Source organism: Centruroides vittatus, unplaced genomic scaffold (assembly GCF_030686945.1).
Source record: "Centruroides vittatus isolate TY-2023 unplaced genomic scaffold, ASM3068694v2 contig_18, whole genome shotgun sequence".
NCBI lineage: Eukaryota > Metazoa > Arthropoda > Arachnida > Scorpiones > Buthidae > Centruroides > Centruroides vittatus.
This window is the reverse complement of record NW_027121101.1, coordinates 4,583,212-4,595,925: the sequence shown is the minus strand read 5'-3', so window position 1 is coordinate 4,595,925 and position 12,714 is coordinate 4,583,212. Positions and strand designations below refer to the sequence as shown.

General features: G+C 28.6%; 1 protein-coding gene across 4 annotated transcripts in view; it reads right to left on the bottom strand.

Annotated features, from left to right (window-relative positions):
- LOC136969618 (WD repeat-containing protein 26-like) overlaps window positions 1-12,714 on the bottom strand; it is a 91,295-nt gene that overhangs the window by 2,866 nt on the left and 75,715 nt on the right. For all 4 annotated transcript variants that reach the window (XM_067263862.1, XM_067263865.1, XM_067263863.1 and 1 more), the window contains 2 exons: window positions 10,055-10,184; window positions 5,883-6,059 (listed from right to left, as the gene is read on the bottom strand). In XM_067263862.1, the coding sequence (XP_067119963.1) occupies window positions 5,883-6,059; window positions 10,055-10,184 (307 nt within the window). The remainder of the gene's footprint in view (window positions 1-5,882; window positions 6,060-10,054; window positions 10,185-12,714) is intronic.

Sequence of the window (12,714 nt, the reverse complement as noted above, 5' to 3'; positions counted from 1 at the left end):
TTTTAAATACATTATTGAATATTAGGAAATCTTGAGATACTTCTAAAAGTTTATTGTCATAGTGTCAAAAAAATCCCAACTTGAAAATAGTAATAAGAGAAAGAAAACCTCCTTTCTAAAGCCAGATGGTCGATGTAATTAGGTTTCATTTCTAACGCTCTGAGGGACCCAGAATCGAATCCGGGTAAGCAAGCCCAGAAATTTTTCATTGTCGGTCTGCCACCTTCCATGTGGGTCAGGCCGAACTCTCAATGGGTATGATTAAAAAAGGTCTTTACAATGCTCACAGGGTGGAGAGACGAAAATGAAAAAAAAAAAAAAATAACAACAACAACCTAGCGTGAATGAAAATAATTCGGATTACAATTAAGGGTGCCAACTTCCAACGAGAAAAAAGGGCCAAGCTAAAACAAAAACATAAATTCTTGTTTATTTTTTAGAATGTTTCCAGTTTTCGTTTTCCCGAACAATTTTTTAAAAAAGTAACTAAAATTAGGAATAGAAATGCAATATGCTTACGTGCTTTTTAGTTGTATTGCAGAAAAAAAACATACGTTTTTCACAGCATTTGAAATCGCAAACACAGTAAAAGAAACTTCTTACGTCCAATTTATGAATTTCAAAAGTTAATCACTTTTTATATTTTTATAATATTCTAACTTTTTGACCACCACTTGCATATATATGTGAGACACATGACTAATTTTGGGTAGTAGTATATTGAACTAATCATATTACTGTTAGAGCTTGGCAATTTAATCTTGATTATACACAATAATTCAATAGCCTAAAATACACCCAGTGGTAAACTATACACTTTTTTCTTTTTTGCAAAACATTTTAAATAAGCCATTTCTGCATTCTATAAAATTGAAAAATGGAATATAAAAGAAAAATATGTGCAAAAAGTGCCTATATGCAATATTTCTATTTTAATCTTTTTATCTATAGATTAGATTCTTTATTAAGATTTATATTGCAAATCAAGTAATAAATGGATAAATAATTTTTATATTTGTCAAACAGTATTTTCACAAAGCTAAAAAAATCTATTATTATATAAAATCATAAATCTTCTGACAATTAACTGTACTCAAAATATAATTCTTCACTGATTGTAACCAAATTACAATGGAATTTCATATATCCATTATTTATTTATTTTTAAAAGGATGATATCTCGATAGCCTGTTGATATAAAGTGATTTTTTAAAACTATTTTACGAAGGAAATCAAATCATTTGTTTTAAACAATATGCTTTAAAATTCTAATTTAAAACAACAGTTCTGATCATCAAACTCGCATATGAAATCTTTTTAGATAATACAGGAGTATCTCAATTTCATTTAGTGTGGAATTCACCTAACTTATAATGCGATTTATAAAATACAGCACACAACTCAAAGTGGAATGATTCACTATAATGCACCATGACCTATTATAAAGTAGCATGCAAATCTAAGATTTAATATTTTATTTCTTGTATCTCCAATTTGTAAAAAGACTCTTGTATTTGTTAATAAGTAGTGTTACTGCTTATATATCAAATTTTAAACAATTAAAAAATTAAAAATTTTTATAGGAAATAAATAAATTATCTTAATCACTAATATGATATTTTATAATTATTTATTCTTTACTTGTAATGCTGTATTTTATATTATACATCAGGTGTGGCCAAACATTTAGCTTTTAGGGGCTACTTTTTCCATAAAATATAGTCTGCGGTCGACTATGGATATGGGCAAATAATTTTAAAATTTTAGAAGATAATTAAAGAAGTCATTATATCGCCGATTTAAATTGCAAACCTCCATTTTTGGTCAAAAATTACATTTTCACACTATTAGAAAGAGAAAAACACCTTACATTGGCTATGAAACACCGCTATTATGCACCTATTTCATTGAAATCACGTGACAAGCAAAAAATTTATGCGTTTTAAGAAAGTTGTGCAAAATATGCTGAATATGAGTTAGCAGGTTTGCAATCTAAGCCTACGATATATTTTTTATTTTATGAATTCCAACAATATTTATTAAAATTTAAAAAAATACAATGTTAATAAATACGAACAAAACAAATTTTAAGCATACAATTTTTATTTGGATGAAACCTGGCATTGCATAAGAGCAGCAAGTTTCTCAAAATTTGGCTCATATGAACTTAAAGCAATTCTTAAGCATGACTCTAAATGTAGATCCGTTATTTGTGATCGCTGTTTTGTTTTGATCGCATTCATATAAGAAAATGCGGATTCACATAAATATGTGGAGCCAAAGAAGGCATTGAAACGAGCAACAATTGTCCAAATATTTGGATATTTATCTTTGCTTATTAGTTTCCAAAAATTGCTATCTGAAACCATTGATTTTAGATTTATATCGCATTTAATATTTAGTATTTCTTCTTCTAATTCTGCTATATTTGTAGTATTAAGAAAATTGTGAAGTTTCTGAGCAAGACTTTCAACGTCGATGTCATTAAATGGGTAAGATAAAAAACAGGCAATATCTTCAAGTTCACTTAGTTTGAGAAATCTTTTATCAAATTCATTTAGAAGCATTCCAATAACATCAGCATATTTGTCGTAAGCAACAGTCTTGTTATTTTTAGATTCATCTGCCAGATTTTGATAGTGTTTTAAATCACGACGCTTTAGTTGCATTGCATGCATATTTAATTTTTCCTTAAATGACTTCAAAATGCTAATCATATGTATTATTGTTTTACCTTTACCCTGTAGTTGCTGATTTAATTGGTTTAATTTTTCAGTAACATCACAGAAAAAAAGCAAGATCGAGAAGCCATTCTTGATCATTTAATTGCGGATATGAATCACCTTTAGATTGTAAATATGAGGTTATTTGTGGCAGAAGTTCTCTAAATCTTGCTAAAAATGTAGCACGACTTAACCATCTTACATCAGTATGAAGTAACAGTTCATTGTGTTCTTCACCGCATTCATTCAGCAAAGCGCGAAACTGACGACGTGACAAACTTTTAGATCTTATGGAATTTACAATTTTAAATGCAACATCCATAACATGATTGAATTTTAACACTTTTGAACATAATATTTGAGTATGTATGATACAATGATAGTCAATAAAATTTGGAATGTCATCATCACCTTTACACAAAGCAACGAAGCCACTTTTGTTGCCAATCATTGCTGGAGCCCCGTCAGTGGTTATTGATACCAACTTGCAGATTGGAAAATTTGTTCGTGCAATATAATTTTTAAATAAATCAAAGATATCTTGACCTCTTGTGTGATCATGCATTGGAATAATAGTTAATAATTCTTCTGTAACCAACATATCATCGAAAACCATTCGAATAAAAACACATAATTGTGCAGTACCGATATAGTCCGTAGATTCGTCAAACTGCAGTGATAATACAACGCATTTATTAATGTTTTCATGTAAAATGTCTTCAAGATTTCGGCTCATTCCTTCTGTTCTACGCATAACTGTATTTCGCGATAACGACATATTTTTGATTGATGTCATTATTTCAGATTTATTTTTAAAATTCTGAAACAATTCTTCTCCAGCTTTAATGAATGCCTCTTTCCACATTTCCCCATCTTGAAACGGTTTGTTGTGTTTAATCAAAGTTTCAGCAACTTTGAATGAAGCAATCGTAGCTGTCTTCGAATTTGTATTGTATTTTAAAAAACTATTTTGTTGTGCAGTTATTTGTGCCTTCAGTTGTTGCACTTTTGTTTTTCTTAACGCAGTGCCACGTGGATAATCTTCTTCGTAATTTTTATGATTTGTTAGATAATGTCTTTTAACGTTTTCTTTCTTAGACAAAGCTACTGTTGCATTGCAAATAAAACAGATACATTTATCTTTCATCATAGTAAAGAAATAATCTTCTTCCCATCTACTGTGATAATGATACGTTTTTTTCCGGCTTGTACTTGGATTATTCATTCTAAAATAATAGGGTTAAATATTATTTTAGAATTTACCTACTAAAGATATTATTACGGAATATTTAAAACAATAACTAACATACTTACTTCTGTTCGCTATCACTGACTGTCACTTCACTGGCTGTCACTTTACTATCTAACTCTCTAACACACACTGATACTGATATGCGCCCTGTCTATGTTCGCTACAGAGAAAAAGCAAGTTGAGACACGCGGCCACACAGCTACCAACTAGCGCCGACAGAGCGCGTTCAGTATTACTACATTGTTTATCTTATCAGGATAAATATAAACAGTATGTGTATGTTTCACAAATAATTTATTATTGTAAGATTAAATTATAGAATTAAGAATTTCAAACATTTATTTAAGTTAGAACAAATTGTTCAACTTTGGCTTCGCGGGCTACTTTTAAAGCCTTTGCGTCGACCGGTCGACTTGTTGGCCACCCCTGTTATACATACTGTTGGCCTTTGATTATATGGACTCCGATACAATGGATGTTAAAAACGAAAAACTAAATCTGTTTCTTCAAGGAATCTACTGAAATAGAAATACAGAATTTGAGAATATCAAACTATGACTGCTAGACAGTATCTGCCAGCTATTGTTCATATCCCCATTTCCTTCCTTCCTATGAGTATTTTTCATTGGAATGTTTATCTCTCTTATCATATCTCATTTAAAAATTTTTTATAGTTGACATTTTTGTATACAATGGATAACTGGCATTATTGGATCATTGCTTTCCCTTAGTAGTCTATTATATAGAGAGTTAACACTGTAGTATGTATATATATATGTATGTATCTGTATGTTTGTGTGCGCTTGTGCATGGGATTTTTGGGAGTCGAGGGGATTGGAAGAGGCAGACCAACATCCTGCACTTTCGTTATCAATAGTCTAATGTATAAAAACTGTCCCCTCCAATTATCCAAATCACCATAATGAAATTACAATTGCTTTGTAATTTATTGAAGGTGTTTTTTCAATTTGTATGTTAGGCCAGGAACACACGTGTAAAATTCGGTGTAAAATCTAGTATAAAACAGAAAGCGTAAAAATTTTTCTGAAATTTTGGCTGAAAAATAACTGAAAAAAAGAGTAGAGCATGTCTTTTATTTTTTATGTCAAAATTTCTCCAATAAAGAGAAGTCTTTTTTTGTGACGTCAAAGTAAACACGTGGTTTTTTATTCTAATAATGGCAGCAATGGTGGTTAGCCCTACAATTGTGAAGATCTCCAAGAAACGAAAAATAAATAAAATAGGAGACTCTATTGAATCCTTTTGACCATGACAGTGTCTTTATACAGTGTATAAAGACACTGTCATGGTCAAAAGAATTGACAAAGTTTATGGATGGCCATAGGTGCTAAATTTCAAATAACAGGTAGATCTAGTAGAATCGATATATAGCTCACATGTTATTTCAAATTGGAATACAAGTCTATTAATTTACATTTTCTAAATTATAGCAGTGGCAATGGAGGAAAAATAGAAGGTATAAAGGGATAGATATATGAGAGGAAAAAAAATTAATAAAATGTAGCACTGTTAGTGGCAGTGGTGTTTCCTATTCGGCCAGAATTTTTACATGTGTGTGTTCTGGCATAAAAGCATAAAACAGAAACTGAACTGAAAGCTGACTTCTGATTCAGTTTTCTGTCACACAATTTTATGCGTATGTGTTCTTGGCCTTACTCAATATCGTGATACATGATTTTCAATATATGAAGTGATACTGTCAACTGTAGAATAAATTACTTGAATTGAAGATTTAGGATATTCTCTAAATATTTTGAATTACAGTCAGTTTAACAAACTTGTTTAGTAAAAATAGAAATTGAGTGGAGTGAAGAGTTTAGCAGATTAAATTTATATATATAAAAAAAATTAAGTTAAATTTTTTTAAAATGTTTAAAAACCAGTACCTTTTACGCGATACCTTTCTGCTGGTCCCCAGATACGTATAGTACCATCATCAGATGCACTTGCTAACATACTAGGATAAGTAGGATTCCATGCTACACAGTTTACAGTACGGGTGTGGCCAACAAGAACTGCAATTGGCACTTCACGTTTTATGTGCCATATGTATACTTTATTGTCTATAAAAGCAAAATACATGATAAATAATGCTGTGTCAACTTATCCAAACAAATTAAAAATGAAATTTTATAACTTAAAATATGAATTAATTTTCTTATAATATATTAATTAAAAACTTTTTAAAGTTAAATGATGATGAAAGAAAGAGTAATTTGACTTTAGGAATTACTTGATATAAAACATAAATTAAATAAACTTTTTTCAAAATTATTCATTTACTTGTAAATAACTGATTTGTAAAAAGAGACAGCACATTTATGAATTTCTTGATAACAGAAATCAGTTTTCTGGGTTTGAGATAAATAGAAAACAAATATTCAACGTTGGAACTTATATAATGTTTTGGTTTTTAATAACTTTTTAAAAAGTAAATATCAATTAAATACTGTAAAAATTTATTAAATCTTTTCTGTGTGGTACATTATTTAATCAGGGACCATATATCAGTAAAAATTTGTCCTTTTTTGACACCATCATCACTAGTCATCAGAAATCAAGATATCCCTAATTATGTAATTAGTTATAATTATGTTAAAAGTTAAAACCATTCACAAATACACAGGAATCATTATCAGTGATTCCCATTCCTGAATTTTACAACATTTGGGACTTCAGGTCTGTGTTAGATTTCTTCATATCATTCCAATATGATGTTTGTCTATGATCTGTTATCTATAATCGTCTGTCTTTTGTTTAGCTTGTATAGAACCACTCAGGAGGGAAATATTGTAATTTCCAAAATGCAGTAAAATAAGTTGCTGATTTATTGGCAAATATGGCATCTATGGATGTGAAAATTCCCAGAAAATTACAATATTTTGACTGTTTATATATTGATATTGATATGATGCTTGTCTATTTTTTACATTCCTGCAGCATCTTATTGTGTCAGTAGGCTTTCTTAAAAGAACTTTGGGAATTTTTGATGAAGAATCCCTGTATCCATGATTAATATTTTACCCATTTCTTTCAGCTACTAAACTTCACACAGCACTGTTTGTAAGACGACTTCCAAATTGATGCTTCTATCATATTAAACCATAAATAAATTTAAATTTGAGAAACTAATTTTATTTATTAAATATATTAAATATTTAAAGACTAATTATAATAAATTGTATAAAGTAAATTATGAATTTTTCAGAAAAGGTTAGCTGCCAGATCATCACAATTTTTATTTTGCAGACTGACATATTAGATAAGCAATTTTTTATTCTGACATCATCACAATGCTAGACTGCAATTTTTAATCATATTTTTAATTTATTTAATTTAAAATATATGCTCTCCACCTCAAATTAGTAGTGTCTTGTCCTGTACATCATACTTTTCCTGCTAGCAATTGAGTTGTGCCAGTCATCTATCTAACTCTTTTTAGGAAAAAATTTTGAATTAAAATACTGTGACTTTCAATGCAAACCAGACGTTTGTATATAGTTAATTGCAGCCTTCTGCCTCTAAGCTTTCCATATCTAGTCTCAACTTTCACCTACCTAACTCTGTTCTCAAGATTACGGAAGGACAGACTACAGTGGGTCTACAATTTTTTCAAATTGCACTCCAAAAATATAAATTCTTGTCAAAATAAATGTCAGAATATGAAGGATACATGACACATAATACAGTTGAATCTGCTTAAGAAAGCACCCTTAGAATCATTGCATTATGCACCCTTCTAAAGTAACAAGATTATCCAGAAAATTGTTTATGCTATTAGAATCTCTCCATCCCTTCATGTCTTAGAAACTCTACATAACTTACAACACACTTGGAAATATTAAAATTTATTATCACCTGATTTTACTGTACTTACATATTGATTTCCATTCCTATAACATCAATTTTATTATTTTATTGAATAATCAGTGAATACAATATATTTACCAGTCACATTACTTTTACTTCTTCCCAGAAATACAGTAGGAGCCTAGCTGAAAATATGTGAATAACCTTTGCCCCTAAATTTCTGAATGCTCTCTAATTGGACATACAATATAAAAACAAATAAATGCAATAATGCAAGAATAAAGTTATTTTTTACCAAATTTTCTTACAATAATCTACAAATAAGCACTATGGAAACTATTCATGCAATAAACAACTTAAATTTACTTAAAGTAGTCTGTAATTTTCTTTCAGATACAATTCCTTGTAGCTTTCTTTTCAATCATTTCCTTGATTTCATAAAATGCATTATAGTCAGTAAAATTTTCTTCTAAATATTTTCTTACTATGCTTAAATGAAACAATGCTTCTTTGGCAAAAATCAGGTTTTGTTGATTTTTGAACAATTCCCATTCCATCTTCACTTTGTACAGCACCTTCATCTTCCTCCACTCATTTTCTTTTAATAATATTGCTTATTTCAACAAATACTATAGTGTAGAGAGCCTTGTCATCATGCATCCTGCTCTTATAATTAAAGATAGATCTTTATAAATCTTCCTTAGAATAGTTCTCCCTTACATGGATTGCTACTCAAAACATAGAGAAGAAAATTGGGAACATGGGAAAAATGTTCTCGAGTGACTGCTTCCTTATCCAATGTTCTGTTAAGTGGACTTGACTATATATAATTTAAAAGAAGTCATCCCCTCTCACAAATTTTGTGATGACTGGGAATAAGACAGAGTCAATACATCTTGAGATACAGATACTATATTTACAGCACAAAGATCCATGTACAAGATACAGTAAAAACAAAAAAAATACATGTAATCTAATTTTTACCTCTATAACAATAACTTGACACTAGGATCAAATAAGTTATTGTTCGTCACTGAAGACACTTAATAATAGCATCAATTTAATGTGTTAACGAAGAATATAGCCTTTGTTTTATAGAATTTTTCCAAGGTGTCATTGCAAAATGCCATGACATGAATGTCACTAACTTGAAAGTAGCCACCAAATAGCCAATAGTTTTCAATTAAAATTTAACTACAAATAGAAGTAATCACTATTGGTACATAGTTAATATGTATATGAATTTGAACATATAATAACTTTATGAAAATTCCATTATTTAGTCTAGAATCATCATTATGCTGCAAAACTTGTCATTTTTGGTAACTCGTCACTTTCTCAGTCTACATTAAGTCGAATTTTCAAAACTATACTGTACTTAAAAGTTTGTAATGTTTGAATTGTATTTAATTTATATCATTCTATTTTTCTGTTCTTTCATAAGTTGTGATAAGCACCTGAAGAAAATCTTTCAATAAAACCAAAAATACTAGTGTCATTAAAATTTGTTTTCTGTGATAAACAGATATCCAATTATTGATAACAAATTACTACTGGGGAGAAAAATAAATGATTGTTACAATCTTAGGTCATCAAAGATTCATCAAAAATCATCAGATGCAAATGAATCTCCCCCATAAACTACTGACATAATACTTGAATAGTCCCTCACAGCCAATCTGACATTACTCACAATACTAGTACAACAATATCTATAATCTTTTATGTGAATTATTCTTATAAATATATTTTTAATCAGCCAAATTGTGTATGTGATCCAGCAACACCAGCAGACTATAAAAATGGGCATCATACATATATTATATAAAATAAAGTGATCTGTTCAATAAAAATATTAAAAAATTATAAATAAATCAGTTATCTACAAATTATTAATATGTATAATTTCAGAAATTCAATAAAAAAAACAATTGTTTTCAATAACTCAATTTTAACTCAAATCAAAACTTTAAATTGAAATTTTTAAATCAAGAACAATCACTAATTTTTTTCATATTTTGACTTGATTTAAAATTTCAAAAATAAATTTAAAAAAATTTTATTCAAAACAATTAAATTACTAACAATAATATGAGAACAAATAAATTATTATTATTCATAATAAAACAAGAATTACACTACAATAAAAAAAGTGTAGGAAAAACTATAAGCAATAATTTCACAAATGATTCAATATAATTCAACGTATCTATCTCAATAAAATAATTAACAAAATGTCAAATCTTACCTTCACTACCACTTGCTATAAATACTTGATTTATTCCCCCAAAACAGGAATGAATTGTGTAATAACCTTGCGTAACGCCTTGAAATTTTCGAACTAAAACTTTATCTTCTAAATCCCATAAATGTACACCCTATAATTAAAAGAATAACAAATAAATTTTAGTTTTTAGTTATTTTAATCTGCAATAAAATCTCAGAAACGTAACTCTTACAAGTAAAAAAGTTAACAATAATATACAGTATTTTGAAGTTCAAGACAACTTACAAAAAATATATAACTTTTTTGAGTCTTTTCTTTTTTATCCTTTTCACAATACCACACAGAAGTAATAGTCTATCCACTTGAAGATCTAATAAACTCTTCATTAAAACAACGAAAAATTTTCAGTTTTTTAATTATCAACGAAAAAGTTATATATATTTTTTTAAGTTGTCTTGAACTTCAAATAAAGATAATCCTGGGTTATGTTGTCATTATGCAAATAATATATGATCTTATGCAAATAATTTTTTATGAATACCCAAAAGTACCACCAAAGGGTTTGAAGCAGTTATATATTAAGGCTATGAGACAGTTATTGTGAGAAATTGTTATCATTGTTTTAATGTAAAAAGTACCAAATTCTAAAATAAAAGGTTGGTGTTTGATCAATTTTAATTTTAAGTGAAAATTTTTTAATTATTGATCATTGTTTTAATGAAGATTTTATTAGATCTTCAAGCTAATAGACTGTTACTTCTGTGTGGTATTGTGAAAAGGATAAAATAATGTATGATCTTATGCAAATATACAGTATGTTGCTTTCAAGGCTGGAATAATTACTGTAATTACTTTTCATTTGTTAATATTTAATGGATATTTGTCTTCATATGATGATTGCCACCGATTTTTCTTTCATTCCATACAGTATATCATACATTTACATGTGTTTTAACCCAAATAAATTACTACTATAAACAAATATAAATATTGTAAAACTTTTTCTACAAACAACAGAAAATTACATAAAGCAATAGCATAATATAATTTTTCATCTATAACAAAATAAAGTAAATAAATAAAAATAATAAAAAATAAACAAAATAATATACAGAATAACAGGAACACAAACTAGTCTCATCTGCTGCTGATGACTACCTTACATACTGAAAAATGTAATAATCATCCAAACATTTTGGCTCTCTGGACACTGAACAATCAGGTTACCATTTGCAGAGCAGTTTAGTGATACACATGGCATAAATGCCCTGTTGTTCAAAGATGACAACTATTGTATTCACAGAGCCTGTACTGTGTTGGAATGGTGAGGAATATGAAACAATGGTTGGACATATCTGTTGGCAAGACAAGTCACCAGATTTAAATCCCATTGAGAATTTGTGGATCTATCTTGAGAGGCAGGTGAAGTTTACAGGTCAACAGCCCAGAAATGTTGAGAAATTACATGAGCAATTGCAAATCAGACCAGTTTAAAATTGATGTACATTATTTAAATCAGCTCATGCCTTGGCAAATTTTGACTGTTATTAAGGCTAGGGAAGATGTGACTAAATATTAAACAACTAGAAATTCTCCTGTCAAGCATGACGGAATACTTTTTATGAGAAAGGAGATTGTGGAATTGAGAAGAGTAGAGGTTTCAAGAAATTCAAGAACAGTTGTTAATATATCTCAAAATTAAAAAGTTTATACTATCTGTTGTAACAAAGAGCAACATAACAAAATTTCACCTGGAGTGACAAAAATAGTAGGAGTTATAGAGAATTCACTTACACACACAAACAGATTTAGACCTTTATATTAAAATCTTTATACACTACATTTTGAGTAAACACTTTATTATCTTTTAAAAGATTTCCTTGCTGTCTTCCTTCAGTAATACACACCTTAATATTGTTTTGACGACTGACATTGTGATGCTGTTTTTGCAGCATCACATCATAGCTAATATTTCCGCAAAATAAGTATCCTATACTTTCCGTCAGAACATAAAACAAATATAACCAAAATTTCACCTTTGCACAAAAATTGCAGGAGTTATAAGGAATTCATACACTCATATACAAACAACAGCTTATTAACAGCAATATTAGTAATATGTGCTGAATGCAACTAATTTTCTTTTTTCAGTGTCTGTATTTCTGTATAATTTATTTATTTATTTTTAATTTTCATTAAGGGTGTATGCTTCCTCTGCCTTTCCTGAACATACTTGTGATTACAAATAGATATGTAAAAAATTGTTAACTATATTTCAAACTATATTGATATATAGCTAAACTTAACACTTAAAATAAAAGTACAGTTTGTTTTAGCTTATTAGGAATAAAAATATAAATCATATTTATTTTAAGTCATTAAATGATAGGCTACATTTCACTTAATGTATGTTCAATAAAGCAAGCCCATTTGATTGATTTTAACTTATGGTGTTTAGAAGACAATTGGGTTGAGTCATAGAAAATTTTATTTTAAGTTTTAAAAGACTCTATTAAGATTTTAAAAAATAATTATCTAATCCAATGTATAATGCTTTACTAGATATGATATTTTCTCATCAATCTAAGTCTTTAATGTCATTCTTTTAAAAATCACTACATTTTAATTCAAGAAACTTCTCTATGTGCTTGCAGATTGCTTCATTTGAATTAAAATTTTTT